We start from the raw sequence: 20371 nt of genomic DNA, 5'->3' as shown, positions 1-20371 counted from the left end.
ACAAAAGTTTCAGCAGTATCGGGGCTACATTTTGGTGAATGTTGCAGAACTGTAGCATGTACCGTTGGTATAGGAATTTTTTAAGTTTTTAAATTCAAACGCTTATTGTGCCCCCCTAGGAGGGGGGAAGGGGGGGCACAGGTCCTTGGAGTTGAGTAAATCTGGCATGGGGTCGGACATTTCTGTAAAATTTGGTGAGTTTTCGCCTATGGGAATTATGACTTCCTTGGAGGAAGAAAGAAAGAAGAAGAGGAAGAATTCCTCGTGCCAGGACACTTATAAAAGAAACAGACTAATGTGTGGTGGGAACTTTCAAAAACTGAGTACTCGGAAACAAGATGAGCGTCTTGCCAGTTTATTCACTTGCAAGTGGGCGTTCCCAAACAGCAACGGCATGCTGACTCTTGAGGAAGAACTTGCTTATATGCACATCACATCACATAACTTCAACACCTGTCAATACATACGTATGTCACTTCCTGACAGCTGCCCCCTACATGGTCTGGCACCATGCTGAGTGTAACAAAAACAGCCACGGGGTGTCGTTGAGTGTCAAAACACTAGACATGCATTTCAAGGTTTTACCTTACATACTGTAGGATGTACAGGGAAAACGCTAAAACAAGGTACAGAACATATAAGGAAAACCTCCGACAGTGTATTTTCCCAATACACTCCACCCTCTTGAGCATTCAATGCTCACATCAAAGAAGAAAACACACTCCAGATACAACATCCCAACACAATCAAAATTACACAGTCATGTTATCAGAATATGGTGGGATCCACCCTGGAGTCGGAAACATCTCCATTTCATCGATAGTATGCAGTAGTACATATTGTTGCACATGTCCTCCTACAACATCTCCTAACCACCTCCAACAGTGTATTTTCCCAATACAAATGTAATGAGTAGTTGTGTGGGACCCAACTGCAGTAAAGATCACTCACTACTCACTAGTCGACTATAGTGAATACGTCATTTTGTAGTGCTGTCTGAATGTATAGTGAGAATTAGGTCACTTTCACACCTGACCTGAATAATCGCTTCGTTTGAACAGGTGTGAAAGCTTATCCGAAACTGAAAATGGGTCTCAGTTTGCTTGCAAGCTCCGCTCTCAGGTCACCTCCACTCAGTACGCTTGGGTACAGGTAGTGCACGCAAGAAACTTTAAAATAAAATTGGGCTTTGTTGTTGATATTATATATATTTAATTATTCAACACTGTAACGTGAGTCTGTCAGCAACATTATTGCATTACATTAACTCAAAATCTGATATAATAAACTCTGTCCATAGCAACACATTGGACAGTTAGAACCTCTCTTCCAGTCTTTGTCAAAAAATGAACAAAACAACATACCTTTCATATTTGCAGTTGAATAGTTTAACAGTAGGCCTAATGTAAATAATAAAAATGTGATTTGATGTTAAAAAAAAGTTCTGCCCAGATGATGTGTTGAGAACAAGCTATGAGAACTCCAAACCAGTCATTGTTTTCTTGCAGCCCTGGGAGAGAGAACACATTTCTCTGTTCTTGTACAGGCCTTTAAACCAGTGAGTTGCCTAGTCACTTGGTGCAGCAATATGTCATCCTCACAGATTGTTGTCTAAGTGATGCGTGTGTTTCTGGATTATTTTCTGATTCTATATTTGGCCTATTTTTATTAGACCATCCACATGTCGTCTATCAAAATGAATGTGCCGAAATATATCACATAAAATTAAATCTGGATATTTTTGCCTCATTTTATTTAGCTCAGTTGACTGATTTGCAGTTGTTGTCATCTGTATGGTAGCACATAAACATTATTGTAAAATATAACTTGGATGCTCTATGATGAATGGAAGAATGATCCACACGTCACACTGGAAAAAAAACATCACTTGGAAATCTCAGATTTAGACAGATACTTTTAAACATCATGACTCTACTCTCAGACAAAATGACGCTTAACTAGTGTTAAGTAGATAATATACTGTATTTTTGACTGATTCAAAATCTGTGGCCAACATGAGGATCCATCTTGTTCTTCAATTACCTCTCAGTGTGATTCTATTCAAGGTAACTACTGTAGGTGAGAGTGAACTTGACATCACATTTTCCAACTTTTAATTGGCACACCTCAATCACTGATGGTGCAGTGTGTGCCAATCAGTGTGTGTGTGTGAGTGTCTGTGATGTTTACCAGCTCTGAGTGAGCTGCCCCCAACCGTTGCCATCTTGATGGTGCCTGACTTCAAAAACGCCCTGCTAATGAAACTGCTAAATAACTGGGGCAGTAATAACCACTTACCAGCACATGCTGGTTAGTGGTTATTACACACTCAGGTTACACTTTGTACAACTTTGCACTTGATGGGTTTTCATGCATATTTCTCAAGTTTTCTCAAGTTTCCATATATGGATGTAAAGTGTCACTAACATAAGATTGGCCAATCAAACGCAGTCTTGTCAAACAGATCAAGGTTGTTTCCACTCACAGAAAAATTGACCACTGCACAACTGCATTTTTCGTCTTCTACCTGTTTGCGGGGAAAATAGGTGAGTTGTGTTTTTGTGTTTGCACTTTGATTCTGTTAAAAGTTCAGTCAAATCTTGAGAAATTGCTTTATTATTTCCTAGCCACTTGTTAACAGATTGCCAGCCTAAGGTAATGATACAAGTCCTCTGTCTGAACAGTGTGGAAAGTATCAAGATACTGATCATTCAAGGATGGCTCTTCTAAAGCTTGTCTTCTGCCTGACCTGCCTGTTCTTTGGGAAAATGGGTAAGTTTTACTTTTGTGGCTGCAGTTTGTATTTTAGTTCATATCTATTTTTATGTAAAGATTATACGTCTGTGAGGTTAAATTAATATTGAATTTGCTTTTATTCTCATCATAATTAGCTCAGGAGACTGGTCAGGAAATATTCTCAACTCTTCGCCAAAAGAGAAGTTTTATATCAGCTGATGTAGGAAAAAATGTGACCTTGCAGTGTTTCTACGATATTACCGATTCAGGATGGCTTTTCTGGTATAAGCAAACTCCGGGGCAGGAGCCAAAGCTCATCTCTACCTTTTATGTGTTTGATACAAGAAAGACTTTTTATTATGAATTCAAGGACAATCCACGCTTCAGTCTGGACATTGGAAACGGTAAAAATCACTTAATTATCAGTGACCTGAAAATTTCTGACTCAGCTACTTACTACTGTGCAGATAGCTACACGTTTGTCTTAAGGTTTGCAGAGGGCACTGTGGTCAGTGTGCAGGGTTCAGGCTTGAAGGACCGAGCTTCGGTCCGTCCGTCAGAGTCTGAGATCATCCAGCCTGGAGGCTCAGTGACTCTCAACTGTACAGTGCAGACTGGGACCTGTGATGGAGGACTCAGTGTTTACTGGTTCAGAGACTCTGAAGAATCTCATCCAGGAATCATTTACACTCATGGAGACAGGAATGATCAGTGTGAGAGGAAACCTGACACACAGACACACACCTGTGTCTACAACTTGTTCCTGGAGCATCTAAATCGCTCTCATATTGGGACCTACTACTGTGCTGTTGATGTGGACACATACGGTTTGGAAACGGGACCAAACTGGAAATTGAGGGTAAGTCACTTCATAACAGAGGTTTTTCAACATCACAGCTCTGCTATCTCATCTCATAATCTTTCATTGCAGATGAGATCTCTGTTGTCCGTCTCTTGAGTGGCGCTCTCGGGTTCAGCACCATCCTGACCATCTTACTGGCTTCCTCAGTGTGTGTGGTCAGCATGAGAGGAAGCTGCCTTTATTCGGGTAACTGGTCCTATCTGTACATAGGATGTTTATTTATTGATTCTGATATGATGAAGGTATTTCTCCTTTTTTCAGATTCTTCTGGGAGATGTTCTGATCCGACCATTTTAAGGCAGAACAAAATGAACAGCCTGCAAAGACTGAAGAACGACACCTGGAGTGAATGTGTGTACTTCAGTGTAAAGAAGCACAGCTGATCATGTTTCACTTTTCATCTTTCTGTGACAGAGACTTTTTGATTTCACCTCGAAGTGATGGATATAGTATATTAATTTTCAATAAACTCATCAAACTGGCTTTTACAAAGAAATCACATGAAGTGTAATGTACTATGTCTGTACTGAGGTGTAGGACAATTGACCAGAGGTTATGAGAGAAATATTAGAAATTCCATCCAAATAACTTTCATATTACAGTGTGTTATACTATTTTCTGGGTCAGGACACTGATACCGTTGTGGGGGCAGGGGCTGTGAAATTTGAATGTGCTTTTTGCACTCACAACGTCTACCTGTGTGGCTGCTGCCCATCTTTCAAAGAGGGGGAGCTCATTTTCAGCCTACATCATAAAATGTGCCAATAACAGTAATGTGGTAGCCAGTGTTACTGGTTTGAACAGGGTTAAGATCTTTCGTGAGTGTGTTAATGTTACCTGAACATGCTCCACTGCAACATGTGACTGGTGTTATTACAGAAAACATGTTGTATTTTTAACAAATTCAAAATCTATTGCCAACATGTTCTTCATTCACCTCTCGCCATGTGATTCTGTTCAAGTAAACTGCTTATACTGTAGGTGGCAGTGAACTTGTTATCATGTTTCCAAATTTGGACACACAAGTGTTACTTCAGTCGACCAATCAAACACAGTCTTGTCTTGTCAAAAGGGAAGCAAAGATCAAGGTTCCTTCCTCTCAGCAAAGAAATCTTGGCACGATGACATCTGCACAGTTTGTTTTCTACCTCTCATGTTTGTTGTGGGGGATAAAGGGTGAGTTGTGTTATTTTTGATTGCATTATGAATTTTTTCAACATCTCCATGTGTTCATGACATGCATTCACTCTGTCTCTCATTTCTCTTCAGCTCAGTCGACTGATCAGAAATCCTCTGCATCTGTTCGCCAAGAGGAACGCTTCATATCGGCTAATATTGGTGAAAGCTTGACCTTAAAATGTTTCTTTGACATCGATGATGTACCAAGGCTTTACTGGTACAAGCAAACTCTCGGACATAAACCAAAGCTTGTTTATACCTTAGTAAATGTTAACACAAATGCAACATTACAGGGTGAATTCAAGAACAATCCACGTTTCTCTCTGGACACTGGAGCTGGTATCAATCACTTAAAAATAACAGATCTGCAGATATCAGACTCAGCCACTTACTACTGTGCAAAAAGAGCTTCAATTGTCATTGAATTTGCAGAGGGTACTACTGTCAATGTTAAGGGGTCTGGTTTGAACATCCAGGCTTCAGTCCATCAGTCAGAGTCTCAGATCATCCAGCCTGGAGGCTCAGTGACTCTCAACTGTACAGTGCAGACTGGGACCTGTGATGGAGGACTCAGTGTTTACTGGTTCAGAGACTCTGAAAAATCTCATCCAGGACTCATTTACACTCATGGAGACAGGAATGATCAGTGTGAGAGGAAACCTGACACACAAACACACACCTGTGTCTACAACTTGCCGATGACATACCTGGATCGTTCTGGGACCTACTACTGTGCTGTCGCCTCATGTGGACACATACTATTTGGAAATGGGACCAAACTGGATATTGAGGGTAAGTCACTTCATAGTAGAAGTTTTTCAAAGAATACTGTTCCTCCTTTTAAGTCATGATGATCACCGCTCTCATCTCTCATTTCAGATGAGATCTCTGTTGTCCATGTTTTGAGTGGGGCTCTCGGGTTCAGCACCGTCTTGAACATTTTACTAGTTTTCTCAGTGTGTGTGATCAGTATGAGGAGAAGCTGCCTTCATACAGGTAACTGGTCTTATCTGTACATATAATGTTTATTTATTGAATGTCACATGATAGAAGGTTTTCTTCTTTTTTCAGTGATTTCTGCAAGATTTTCCGACCCCTCCTTTTTACGGCAAAACAAGATCAACAGGCAGCGAAGACTGAAGGACGGCACCTCAAGTGAATGTTTGTACTTAAGTATGAAGAAGTATAGCTGATCATGTTTCTTTTTTTTTCTTTGTGTGACAGAGACTTTTTGTGAACAAGATTTCACCAAAAAGTAATGAATATAGAATCCTGCTTTCCAATAAACTCATCAAACTGGCTTTTACAAAGAAACCATGACATGTAATTCACTATATATGTGATAAGCTGTAGGACAACTGACCACAGAGGTTCTGCTGCCTGACAGAAACATGAGGACTAAAACTCCAGTGTTACATAACTTACATATTGTTAAAGCAGATAACAGCGGCACGGCCGTTTCGGCTAATGCTGTGTTCAAGGCAGGCTTTTGAAACCGTAAGTTACAGCTTCAAGTCACAACTACGACTTGGTAGCGTTCCAGGTAACCCGTAGCTCGTGTTTTTACCGTCCTGTTGTCTGTGAAAGTTCCCTATAACGGCCACTCGTAACTTCCGACCCGTGAACTCGTACCAGATCGAACTGGTATGACTTCACAGGAAGGAAAAACACAAAGTACGAGTTTCCTTGAACGCACCATGAGTTAGCAGCCCCCGCCCTTGTCAGGCATCAATTGGTCCTCGTGCTACGTCACCACATTCACGCGCATCCCTTGGCTGCACACACAGCCCTTCATGCCGTTCTCTCATCTCATTGGATAACACTTGTATCCCACAAGGAAAATTTTCTCCTCGGGTTACAGCAGAGCAGAGTGACGGAGAGACTCGTGTTTAGGCTGAAATACTTCATGTAAGTGATTGCTGACGGAAAATTTAGGACTTATATTAACAAAAACATTCCACTGATATCTGCTTTAAACCATTTTCTACATATACACATACTAATACACTTACCATCCCAAGTCTGTTTGTTTGCACCAAAGCAGCAGATCATGAAAAAAAAACATGTCAGTTAGAAGCTTCATTGTTAGTTTTTTGTTCAAAACCCAACACCAGGACTGATGTATATATAAGAGGTGACCACTCAGCATTTCCTTTTTCTAGTGGTTGTTGGGCCAAACCAAGTGGAGGGTTTTCTTTTCTATCAGAGAGTTTCTTTTGTTTGATTTATGCATTAAAGAGTAGTGTCTAACCTGCTGTGTTGGGGTTCTGGCTGAAGTCCAGCAGTGAACTGGACTCTTACTGTAAGCAGATGGAGTTTGACTTTGAGTTGTTTGTTCAGTGGAGATCAATGTAAATAAAATATTCACCCCTGAGAAATCAATATATGTCTGCCTATCTATCACCTCCATGGTACACCTTTGAACAAAGTAACACCTCTCACTGATGTTGCAGTGCATGTCACTCAGTGTGTGTGTGTGTATGTGTGAAGAGGGAGATTGCAAAAACCACAAACTGTTCACTATCATGAGGTGAGACTCATGTGAGCTGACAGGAAGGGGTGGAGCCTCTGTCACGTTTCATAGTGACCTGCTCCATCTTGACAGAGTCTGACTCCACCAAACTCCCAGTTAATCTATTACTGCTACGGAGGTGGGCGTGTCACCCACCTGTCACTCAAAGCAGCCACACCCTCAATACTGCTATGAGCCACAATAACATTGAAATAGGTGAGTTGTAAACAATCACTTAGGCGCGTTTCTGCTGCAGGAACTTTTTTGGGATAATTTTATGGGGCCGGGGCCGTTGGTGCATGTCTCCACTGCAGGGACTTCCCCAGCAGGGCCATTTACAGGAACCTTTATGCTACCGAAAGGAGTCCCTGCCTCCGAATAGGTCCTCAGATTGGCCCCGAAAACTCCCGGGTGGGGCTTGAGATTTACTCTGTGCTGATTGGTCGAAATCAGAATCGGGGTGTGACACCCTGAAATAAGCGGTGTTTTTAAAACTCAACTGTCCTGTAGTCTTGGGATGAGCTTAAAGGAATAGTTCACCAAAAAATGAAATTCAGTCATTGACTCACCCTCATGCTGACCCTCGTGCATCTGACCCGGGAGGGGGGTTCATAGTCGAAAACTTAATATGAGAGTACTAGCGCCCAAGACAAAAAAGTCCATAAAACTACACTAAAACCTCATAATCTTCCTCCATACTGCTCATCCACTGCAATCCAAGTGTCCTGAGGGGATATAGTCCAGAGTTTGCTAAAAATTACGTCATTTAGGAAATTTTTACAACCTAAACAGTCCTCTATTGTGCTCTGACGTTCACACACATGAACGTGAGAGCACACCCCAGGCAAATTCAATACAGGACTGTTTAGGCTGTAAAAATGTCCTAAATGATGTTGTTTCGAGTAAACTTTGGACTATATCCCTTCAGGACAGTTGGGTTGCAGAGGACGAGCAGTGTGGAGGAATATTACAAGGTTTTGTGGACCTTTTTGTGTCAGGCGGTATTACTCTATAAGGTTTTCGTTGGACTACGAACCCCCGCTCCCAGGTCTCCAGATGCACTTTGAGGAATAAAAAACTACTCCAGAGTATTCATCAGCATGAGGGTGAGTCAATAATGACTGAATTTCTTTTCCTTTAAGCCCATTTCTGTCAATCGTCTGTTTCATAGTGAGGGGTGTGTGATATTTGTGACATGGCAAATTGTTAATATTTCACTCTGTGTGTGTGTGTATACAGTACGTATATAAGGGAGAGAGAGGGTGTGTGTGCGTGTGTGCATATATAATGTGGCTCTTTGCAGTACCACGGTAAACATTTTGGCTCTAAGTCCCTGGTTTGCCACCCCTGATCTAGAGCATTACCTGCAATACATCATTGTATTAGTAGAATAGAAGAAGCCTTTATTGTTGTTGTATTACAAACAAAATACAGTAAAAGTGAAACTCTGCGGCGGTGCGTGCAAAACTGCGTGCCAGGGTGTTAGAGACTCTCCATGAAGGGCACCTTGGCACAGTGAAGATGAAAAGCTTAGCCCGGAGTGGCCAGGCATCGACAAACAACTGGAGGACATCACCAAAAGTTGCTCAGGATGCCACAGAGTCCAAAACGCACCAGCACCAGCACCTCTCCATCCTTGGGAGTGGCCGTCAGCACCATGGCAAAGAGTGCATATTGATTTTGCTGGACCATTCATGAACTCTATGTTCCTCATAGCAGTCGACGCTCATTCAAAGTGGCCAGAAGTGATTCTGATGAAGTCAACCACATCAGAAAAGACTGTTAGTGTTCTCAGGACCATCTTCGCTAGAAATGGCCTACCTGAACAAATTGTGAGTGAAAACGGACCACAATTCACTTCAGAGGAGTTCAACCTATTCATGAAGAAAAATGGCATCAAACATTTCAAGTCAGCTCCTCACCATCCAGCAACAAATGGCTTAGCTGAGAGGTTTGTCCAAACCCAGCTGGCATTCGACCGACATTAAACGTTGAAATTTGGTTGAAATAACGTCAGTTGATGAAAAAACGTTGATTCAACATCAAACCAACGTTGAACACCAAACTGTTGAAATGGTGTTGTCAATTCACTATGGATTCAACACTTGAAATTATATCAGTTGAAAAACGACGTTGTTTCAACTTCCAAACAACGTTGATCAATCAACTGTTGTTGGGGCGTAGGGCGCTCGCGAATGTTAGCTTGACGTTGCCTAGGAGATCTGTGCCAAATCTCGAGCTGGTACCGATCTTAACAAAATTTTCTCTTTATGTGTCCGTCTTATTGCAATTGTAGTGTAAAAATGTTCAAGAGGAACTAAACCCCTAAACCACTTTTTTCTGCTGAAAACAAATGCATTTGGGTATAAGGTAGTGTTGTCAGTTGATTCTGGTCCAACTTTTGACATTTTAGTCAAAATATTTCAATTTGGTGTATTTTGTAGTAAAAATGTAGAGTGACTGCCCTCTATGGGTTGAAACGCGGCTAATCGAATTTTTCTATTGGCTGAGATGGAGGCAGATGACGTTTTGGAGGCAGCTTTCGTCACCGGCCCACCAGCTCCCCGACCAATCAGCACCGGCTGCTGCCTGCCGCTAACGGTTGCTAGGCACTCTAGCTGCTCTGCTGCGGCTAACGGCTGCTAACAGCTGCCTGAATGGGAATCGTTAATGCGGCCGGCGCTAACGAGCCGTTAACGAGCCGGCGGATCAGCTGATGCTGTGTCACGGCTCTGGCGTCCTCTCCTAGTAGTGTCCACGCTACTAGTGCTGTTAGAGTAGCTCGTTATCTATGGTTTAGTTCCCCTTTCAGGATCGACTGATGCATTCGCTCGAGAGCTAAAGCCCATACTCGTGCTTGCGCATGCGCAAAGTGGGTCTGTGACGTCGTCATCATCAGTTTGCCAGCAGCCGGTTCTGACCGGTGCGGAGGTCACTTTAACGGCCGCAGGAACTGACGGCAGGCTGCCACGAACAAGTCCAAAGCGGTAAGCAAAGTTGTAAAGTCATATTTTATTATAAACCTGTGATGTTTTGTGTACGGTTTGGTCAACGCTGTGTATGGTTTATGGTTGTGTACAGTTTGCTGGTTGTGTAACGTTATAGTTTGGTTAACGGTTGTGTACAGTTTGCTGTTTAACGTTAAAGTATGCTTAACGGTTGTGTAAGGTTTGTTTAAGCTAACGTTAACCGTTACTATTGGGCCAACAGCAGCATTCGCCAACAGTCTTACTTTTTTTCTTAACTACGCTTCCTAGCAGTGCTAACTAACGTTAGCCCAACGTTTTTATTATTTGTAACTGTATTTGTGTTGTTTTATTTGTCATAAACAAGAGATTAGTGCGTTTTTGTCGCGGACTTGCGGTGCTAACGCTCGAACTTTTATTTTCACCGAGACAGCCAGGCTTTGTGTTCACCTTCCGGCTCAACAAAACCTCAAGTCCCGGCCCGGGTTAACACGGTACTACGAAGCTGGTTATCATTATTGTGAAAGGCCGGTGGTCGTAAAGTAATGTCTTGTCTATGACCGGCGATTGGCGGTCCGAGTTGTCAATCACCCCCGTCCTCCTCCTCCGTCCAATGCGAGGCTGCGAGCTGCCTGCATGACTTGTGTCACGTGATCAAAACAACTACACAATTCTGATTATGTCAGAGGTGTAAATTCAAGCCTCGCTCTCACAAAATCTAGATAAGGGATTAATCCGGGATATTGGTTATCCTGGCTGAATTTAGCCTCAAGTTGGTTGTTAAAAAGCAGGCTAAATATATCCTGGTCAAGTTACTATAATGTTTGATTTATTCTCTGAAGCTAGCCTGTTCCAGACCAGGCTAACAGCCAGGCTTAGTTAATTCTGTTCAGTCAGAAATCCCTGTGTACAGTTATTCCATGTACATACTGTATTGGCTTGATTTCTAAACATCCACATCCACCTTTATTTTGAAGGAACTTTTAAACCAGGCTGACTGTGCGACCAGAGATCACCACCGTCCTGTCTGTGGAGCATCTGGCCTCTCCTTCCTCGTTCCCGGGGCCTTGGCAGGTCCCCCCTGCCCTCTTGCAGCGCAGACCATCTCTTTGACCATCTCTTTGACCATCCAGGTACTTCCCGTCAACCACAGTCCTATTGATTGATTGATTGATTGATTAATTGTTTGATTTATTGACCGAGATTCTGTCTCCCCCTCAGCCTCCTCCTTCCTCCTGCTGCGCCTCATTACCTCCTTCGACAGCCTCAATCAGCTCCTGCTTCAAACGTCACTCCTCCAGGTGAGCGTCGCTCCTTCATCAGAGTCTTTAGATTAATGGTTCTCAAAGTGGGGTCCTTGAGAGGGTTCAAGGGAGTCCCCAACTTTTTTTTTTCAAGAATTTCTAGAACCCCCCCCCCCCCCCCCCCCGCCCCACCTGCTTCCCATTTCCTGTCTTAGCTGTCCTGTGATTAAAGACAAAAAAAAAAAGCCCCCAAAAATATATTTAAAAAAGAAACATCCACCTTTATTTTGGGTTAGGCCCTGCCATCTCCACCCCGGCACCACCTCCGTCAAGATACAGACTGTCTTAATCTGGATTTTCAACCGAGAAGTTCCCTCATCAGGCGACTTCAAGCTTCCCTACCACCACCAGTGTCTAGGCCCGGGGGGGATATAACTACATCAGATGCAGCTTCTCATCCCCAGATCAGTTTACTCAGCTGGTCTACACCCGTGGTCTAAGCGCCAAAGTCTATTTTGTGCACAATAAATGTAATTTCATCTTCATCTTCAAACCTGGCTCTCTTGTCGTAAATGGTCTATCCTGATTGAATTGTGGTTTGTGTGTGTTCAAAGTGTTAATTCAGATAACTAAACTAAATTTTCTAAATTATGACAAATTTGATTGTGATTCATTATTTCTGACTTCCTGGTTGCCAATAAAAAAAAATTAAAGCAAAAAAACAAAACAAAATTTAGCTAAGACAGTAAACACAGTTTAAATATTATCAGATGTTGGCTCTGTCAACATAATGATGTATGACTAATTTATCATACCTTCCAAACACTGATTTACAACAATAAATACACAACATAATGTCATAACCAAACAAACCATTACAATAAACCAATTTAACAAAAAAACATATTTAACTTGTGAAGTCAGAATTTCCTAACAGATCATTGTGAATATATTGTTGTGGTCATTTACTTACAGTCAGCCGTTGCAAAAGTAAAATAATTTAATTTATGTTCTTCATGTTTCTCACCATGTAATTCACTGAAACTTAACTTGACTTACCACCTGGGTGAGGCAGAACTTGTGAACATGTTTCCAAATTTGGACACACAGTGTTACCTCAGTCGACCAATCAAAAACAGTCCTGTCTTGTCAAAAGTGAAGAAAAGATCAAGATTGTTTCCACTCAGCACAACAACTTGAGCACGATGACATCTGCACTGTTTGTCTTCTGTTTGTCATGTTTGATCGTGGGGAGAATAGGTGAGTTGTGCTTTTGTCATCACTTTGAATGTTTTAAATGTCTCCTCATGTCCATTTCCTCTGTCTCTCATTTCCCCTCAGCTCAGTCAACTAATCTGAAAAACTCCCTAACTGTTCATCAGGAGAGACGTTTTGTATCAGTTAAAATTGGAGACAACTTGACTTTACACTGTTCCTATGAGGGTGATGTGGGTGCAAGGTATCACTGGTATAAGCAGAATGTTGGACAGAAACCGAAGCACGTTTCTACTTTTTACAAGTACGATAAAAATGGATCTTTTCACAATGAATTTGAGAACAATCCACGTTTTGCTCTGGATACTGACTTTGGTAAAAATCATTTGAAGATCAGGGACATACGTTTTTCAGATGCAGCTACTTACTACTGCGCCAGTAGTTATTCACACAAGTTTGAATTTGCAGAGGGCACCACTGTCAGTTTAGAGGGTTCTGTCTTGAACATCCATCAGTCAGAGTCTGAGATCATCCAGCCTGGAGGCTCAGTGACTCTCAACTGTACAGTGCAGACTGGGACCTATGATGGAGGACACAGTGTTTACTGGTTCAGAGACTCTGAAGAATCTCATCCAGGACTCATTTACACTCATGGAGACAGGAATGATCAGTGTGAGAGGAAACCTGACACACAAACACGCACTTGTGTCTACAACTTGCTGATGACAAACCTTAATCATTCTCATACTGGGACCTACTACTGTGCTGTCGCCTCATGTGGACACATACTTTTTGGAAACGGGACCAAGTTGGACTTTGAGGGTAAGTCACTTTTTAGCACAAGTTTTCTTAAGTTTCAACCGAAGATGAAGACTTTACAACAAAACCCTCTCAACTTTTATCTGCAGATGAGCTGAATTATCTTGTCTTGGTGTATGTCTTGAGTGGAGCTTTGGTATTTACCACCATCCTTAGTGTGTTACTGGCTTTCTTTATGCATGCCATCACCAAGAGAAACGGCTGCAAATATGCAGGTACAGAACATGCTATTCTTTTACAGTTCATGCTGTGTAATCACTTCAATTAAGCACACTCTTTACTTTTCTTTAGAGTATCGTGCACAATCTTCAGATCCCCCTACAGTGAATACAGAGGTAATATTTCAAAATCTAGTAGCTACATGGGGGTTTTGTGTGTTACATTGACTTAGAAAACTCTTAGCGACCCGCTGTTAGCAACATATTTAAATCGAAAGTAGCTGCTGAATTTTCAATAATGTTGCTCTCATTTACATTTTATTCAGTGGGGGACTGGGTTAGTACAACTGAAGTACTAACCCAGTTAATTATTTATTAATAGAAAGTTGGATTTCTATAGCTGGTCCTTCCAAAGACTTTGTTTATTCCATCTTTTTATTAATCTCAAGCACGAAAATGGGATTTTATGTTCTTTTTTATTGTCAGGTTCAGCAGAATGAAGAAAACATCCATTACGCAGCTTTAGAGGAACACAAAGTCAACAGAACTAGAAGACAGAGGAGCAGCGCCCAGTCTGAATGTGTGTATTCCAGTGTGGTGCAGAACTGAATGTTTTTCATATTTGTTTCTATGTAACAGCACATTGCTGTCTTGTGTTTTATTTCTTGTCAATCTTCATAACCTTGTGTCATTGTGTTGATGCTTGTAACGATGTTGTCAGTATAGATATACAGTAGGTTTACGATGTTTGATGAAAGAAAAGACGACAGAGAAAAGAAGAGAGAGTAGTATGTTGTATGGCATAGTATGATACATACAGAGTCGTACAATATAACCTTAAATCCATCCCATAGCGTCAGAAAAACAATCAAAGCCTTAATTAGTACTAACTAATAAATCTATATTTTTTAAAACAGGACTTCATCATTCTGAACATCAAGCACATATTGTCTTCATTTTCTTTGTTTCACATACTGCAATGTAGCAGTTGTTGGGTTGTTTGCTCATATTTCCATGCCAAACTAAGTAGGATTATATGGATTAAACTTTTCGGAACAACGATTTAAGGATTTCTTTTTTTTTTCAAAGTCTAACTTTGGTGACATACTATGTCACATTACTATATTTACACCTTGCTATATTTACTATGTGTCATAAACAAAACCTTTTGATGGATTGTAAATTTACCCACAGTGTGACAAACAAAGGACCTCTTCTTTTATTGTTCATCTGCTGTAAGTTTTTAGAAGAGATGAGGTGCACCCCCACCCATTAAGATTTATTTTCTAGGTGTCAATATTCTTTACTGGGAGGAGTCCAAAGATGAGGGAAACACCAGGGTCGCTAAAATGCACTCACTTTCAAATTGTAGTTGTTGGGGTGTTTTAAGAAATGCCGGCAATATCATCATCTTGGTGGTGATGTAAAAAGTGCAGTAAGATCAGCAAATTAATTCAAAATCATCCTCAATGAAGAAAACTTACGTGGGACCCAACTGCAGCACAACTCAAAGAGGTAGTTTGTAAAGACCTTTATTGAAACTCAGCTGGGTTACTGGTTGACAGGGAGCGGCAGAGTTCAGGTGAGTAGTACAGGCAGGGCCCAGGTAGATAATAACAGTTTAGAATCAGTGTTCATGGGGGGTCTGTAGCCATGTTTCCACTACAAACTCGCGCAAGTTTTCTAAGTCACACGAGATTTTCCGCGGGTTGGCATGGCAACCAGCCTGTAAACATTCCGTTGTCTTCCTGCCGGTGTTTTGATGTGGTGTTTTGATGTTTTACAATGGAGAAAGGACTTCAGTCATTAATTACACTCGCACAAGTGGTGCTCGATCTTTCGGCGCAGTTGGTCCTGGCCATTAGAGGGGCTGTCAGGAGGAGAAGACAGCAAGCTGCCTTAATTAATGCCCTGGCCCAGCGAGAGAACAGTCTCCGCCGCCGACGTCCCTATGAGTGGGAAAGGAGGCGTCAGAGGGACTTTTGGAGTGTGGTGGTGGGCCAGCATTTCACACCTAACCTTTGGCTGTCACACATTCGCATGTCCCGTGCCACCTTTGAGACGCTGGTCCTTTAGTTGCCCCCATCCCATGGCCAGGACGGCGTCCTATCCCAACAGATAAACGCATCACTATTGCCTTATATAAATTGACCACATGCGCCGAATACCGAGTGGTGGGTGAGGTATTCGGTGTAAGTAAGACCACTGTCCATCGGTCCCTCTATGCCGTATGCCGGGCCATACAAGCCGAAATGATGAAGGAGTTCATCAGACTCCCAGATGTGCTCACCACGTCAGATTTGTACAGGTAGGGCTATTTCTATTTCTATTGCTATTTATTTATTTAAAGAGGGACAGTATATCAATGAACATTTACATGTAAAAATGCCAGATTATAGCCGTAGGCTAGTTTCCATCTGTAGTCTGTTGGCAGGTTGATGTTTAGGTATTTAAAACACAGTAAAATAGAATAAGAGAAAATAAAGAAGGAACAAGATATACACAACACAAGTACACAGATCAGGCGACCATCAGAGCTTCTGTGCAAAAGAGAAAAGCGCTTATTAAAGTGCTGGTGCATATAGATAAAATATAAATTGCACACATTTTAAAGTGCTAGTATAAAGTGCAGTAAATTCTACAAGTACTAAATGAAGATTGCACGTTGCTCTACTACTACTGCAGTGCTGATGAGATTGGGCTATGATCTCAAAGAAAGTTACTTTTGTAGAAGCCTAATCAAAATATCAAATAAATTTAAGTTAAATTTAACTGTCTGTATTCGAATTAATGTAGACCTAATATTCACTATTTCTGTTAAGTAGACTTTTTTTGTTTTTGCAGTTTAATACTCCTAGAGCCAGCAACCAACATTTAATTTCACATTGTGCCTGTCTGATTGTGACTTTATTCAACAGATTCCCTGAAAGACATCCCCAAGCCAGTGCCGAGGTAGAGGGGGTCCAGGTGCCTCTGCTTATAGCCGGAGACCCAGCCTATCCATTGCTCCCTTGGCTGGTGAAAGGATTCTCTGGTCCCAACCTAACAGGGGAGCAAGAGGCCTTTAACATTCAGCTCAGTGCTATTCGTGTTAAGGTATGTGTTTACATCTAGGAACAGGAAATATCATAACGTTTTTCTCAGTTGCTTTTGGTGCATTTCTCTGATCCGATTTAAAATTCTCATAACAGTTCAAAATTTAGCTATTTGTGCACCGTAGCAATTTCTGCTTTTGGACATGAATCAATTGCTTTCATACAATTATCTGTTGTTTTATAACATTATCATTTGTTTGTCATGTCAGTCAAGATGAACTACACTTATGAATGATGAATAGTCATTCTCTATAGAACTAATAGTCCTAATTTCATTGCTTGAAATCTGTCAAGCAATTTTTATTTTTATTTTTTCCTCAAAATGTCTCCCTATGTATTATGTTATTAGGTTGAACACAGCTTTGGGCATTTGAAGAGCAGATTTCACATCCTTTCCAAGCAGTCAGATGTTCACCACACCTTCATGCCCACAGTTGTGGTCGCATGTTGTGTGTTGCACAATCTGTGTGAGAGGGAGAAGCAGCAGCGTCCTCCTGACCAAGAGCCCCCTGGAAACCTCTTCCCTCAGCCACATAACCAGCACCACAATGTTCAGCCCCCCAGAGAAGCCCAGGAAATCAGGGATGCCCTCGTAGGTCATGTGGCGAATCTTCGCTAGGCAGTTTCCTAAAGCTGAAGACAAGGACAGATGACTCCTGTTGCATTGAGAATTTAAAAAAGAAGAATACAAAATGATTATTTTTTAAAAGTGTGCTTTATTGTGGCTGCAAAATGCATAACCAACATACATAGGCTTGAACAGTACTTTAACCATTTCATGGCTCAGTTCAGCATAAAAAACTATAGTGCAACTGAACATTTTTTGTTTTTGTTCAACAGTGTAATAAACATTCTTTGTAAACATATGTACTGGAAAAAAGTTGTACATTTTTTTTTTAAAAGTTTTAAAAGGTAAAGCATGCAAACGTTGCATCAGGTCATGTGGCAGCGGCACCTAGCTGCGGCATCTCTGGTGGTGAGAGGGAGAGAAGAGGATTCTCTCACTCACACTCGCTCACACTTACTCACTCTCTCACTCACACGCGCGCACACACACCCATGGATAGTGCAATCTTAAACATAACTGTCAACTACAATAAAATACAACCATACCTTAAATTGGTAAGTAACAATTAAATGTGACAGAAGCCCTGAAAAAAAATAGCACAGAACTGGCTATGTGTTGAAAAAGTTATTTAAAAGGAAATATCTTTGACTGGCAGCTCATTTCTACTCCTCTAATAATGATGAGAATGACAGCTCCTGAGTGTTGATGTATGAGCTGGGTGGATGTTGGTTGTAGGGGGGCTGTGTCATGCTAGAGGTAGGTGGATGTTGGTTGTAGGGGGGCGGGTTTGTTGGCTGGAGGTAGACCAATGTGGGTAAGTGACAGATGGTGTGGCAAACAGGTGTGTATGATGGTTGTTGCCCTGATGCCCTGAAAAGGCCATATGTTCAACAGCACGTGCCTGCCTTTCTGCAGCCTCTGCACAACGCTGGAAGCATTGCATAGCCTGACCAAGAACAGTTGAAATTGAGCGAATGCTCTCTTGGTCCTTTTCTGCTTGTTCCTGCTGCTGCAGCAGAAGAGCTTCAAAGTAGGGCCCCATCTCCCTCTGTCTTGCAGTCATTCTTGTGGACGAACGGGACCACGTTCTCCCACGTCTTGATGGTGCTAGCCCCTCAAGATGGGATTCGTCACCGTCTGCTGCTGACTCAGTCCTGTCTGGTGACTCTAAAATGTAATATGACAAAGTGGTATCAATAGCCTATATTTCTCTGAACTTTTCTCTACCGTCATCCCCAAGACAGATTTAAATAGAATAGAATTAGCTCTTATTAGTCTCCCTTAAGAGAAATTTGTTCTGGGTTGGCAAGAGCTGTGGCATGTACAAGACAAAGTACTGTAGTGTGTATATAATGCAAGACATTCACTACACATGTTACATACACACGTACAGATCATCAAAAAAAAAGTAGAATATCGTGGAAAAGTTAAACATATTTTGTTAGATATTTCTGGAAGTCTAAAATAAATAAAATACAAATGTTTTCAGACACCATGGAAAATAGTTATATATTTGTATTTATTGTTTCACTTTCTGAGGGCTATCTAACAAAAAATATTGCACTTTCCCACGATATTCTATTCTATTTTTTAGATGCACCTGTACATCAATACATAGCATACATTAATATGTCACCTACATACACCCATCCATCCATCACATCCTTATTATAACAGCCTATAACTGGAACTCACATTTATAAGATAGTATAAACAGAGTGTTTTTCGCAACGAAGCGTTACCTTCATTCCGATTGCTCTCCTCCTCGGCATCAGTGCTATGGTCTCGGTCTTCTTCATTAGTCACTATTGACACACAAAAATTGGAAATTCAGAATAAGAAGATGTTTGTGGTTTAAAGCAGAAGTAAGCGATATTTTTGTGTTAATATAAGTCTTAAATAGTTGTATCTTCCGACAGCAATCACTTACATAGAGTGTTTGGACCGAAACACGGGTCTGTCAGTCTGAGCCGAGGAGAAAACTTTTTTCGTATCCTACAAGTTTTATCCAATGAGTATTTCTGGTATGCCATGACGAGCAAAGATAGACTTGACATGTTCAATCACAGCCTCTGATGTTGTGAAAGTTAACTTTGCTACTTCAAAGAAGCAAGAATAATAATCCACAATGATTAAATACTGTTTGTTTTTCATTTGAAACAGGTCTGCTCCTACTGTAGACCACGGCCTTTGCGGGAACTCAGTGGACAACATTGTTTCTCTCAGGGTTGTTCTCTCTCTGGCGCATGTATCACAACTTTCTATCAGTTTTGACAGTTCTTTGTTGAGTCCAGGCCACCACACAGAACTCTTGGCTCTCTCCCTGCATTTGGTTATGCCGAGATGACCCTCGTGCAGCTTGGATAGAATATCTGCTCTGAGCGATGGTGGGATGACGAGTCTGCTGCCGTAGAGAAGCAAGCCACTTTGAACTGTCATTTCTCCTTGAAATGGCAGATATGGCTGGAGCAGCTGGCCTATAGAAAACTTGTCTGGCCATCCTTCTGCACAATACTGTTTTATTTGTCTCAGTATGTCGTCATTGTCCTGTTGTGTCTGTATTTCTTTTAGCCTTTTCTCTGTTGCTGGTAGGCTAGCAATAGCTGCGTTTCCATTACAGAAATAAAAGTGATATTTCTGAAACTTCGAAAAAGTGCAATTGCTATTTGCGGGTGTTTCCATTGAAAGGTATTTTGCGAATGAGCCGCAATGCGTCTTGCGTTTCTGTAGCGACGGCACAGCGATAACAAAGACAAAAACAGCGCTTGATTGCTGAAAGGCAAAGCCCGTGTGGCGCTGCAGCGGCCACAAATAAGAACGCACTCACACTAGGGCCAGTTGTTCCGTGCTGAAGCCCGAATGCCCCCTCCCCTGTCCCCCGCTGCCCCGCACTCGCACCACCTCCAACCCAAGCTGCTCAAGCACGGTTGCCTCCGTTGATATAGAGGGATTATTTGTTTACCAACACGGCGGATGTGCACTTTACTGCAGAAAGAACGGAGCCTTTGAAACACCAG

At 41.7% G+C, this 20371-nt stretch overlaps 2 protein-coding genes and 1 pseudogene across 2 annotated transcripts; all 3 read left to right on the top strand.

Moving 5' to 3' along the window:
• Window positions 1–2717: 2717 nt before the first annotated feature.
• On the top strand, window positions 2718–3981 carry LOC146969442 (uncharacterized; annotated as a pseudogene).
• A 738-nt stretch (window positions 3982–4719) lies between these two features.
• On the top strand, window positions 4720–5970 carry LOC146969441 (uncharacterized). Its single transcript, XM_085760229.1, has 4 exons — window positions 4720–4774; window positions 4868–5569; window positions 5657–5773; window positions 5849–5970. The coding sequence occupies exons 1-4, from the start codon at window positions 4720–4722 to the stop codon at window positions 5968–5970; spliced, it is 996 nt and encodes a 331-aa protein (XP_085616355.1).
• A 6717-nt stretch (window positions 5971–12687) lies between these two features.
• LOC146969440 (uncharacterized) lies at window positions 12688–14300 on the top strand. Its single transcript, XM_085759398.1, has 5 exons — window positions 12688–12759; window positions 12841–13536; window positions 13623–13748; window positions 13825–13868; window positions 14178–14300. The coding sequence occupies exons 1-5, from the start codon at window positions 12705–12707 to the stop codon at window positions 14298–14300; spliced, it is 1044 nt and encodes a 347-aa protein (XP_085615524.1). The 5' UTR covers window positions 12688–12704.
• The last annotated feature ends 6071 nt before the right edge of the window (window positions 14301–20371 follow it).

The sequence above is a fragment of the Trachurus japonicus genome, chromosome 18 (assembly GCF_045865225.1).
Source record: "Trachurus japonicus isolate A0001 chromosome 18, Traja_1.0".
Classification (NCBI taxonomy): domain Eukaryota; kingdom Metazoa; phylum Chordata; class Actinopteri; order Carangiformes; family Carangidae; genus Trachurus; species Trachurus japonicus.
The sequence above is the reverse complement of the archived record's forward strand: the minus strand, read 5'-3'. Positions and strand labels throughout refer to the sequence as shown.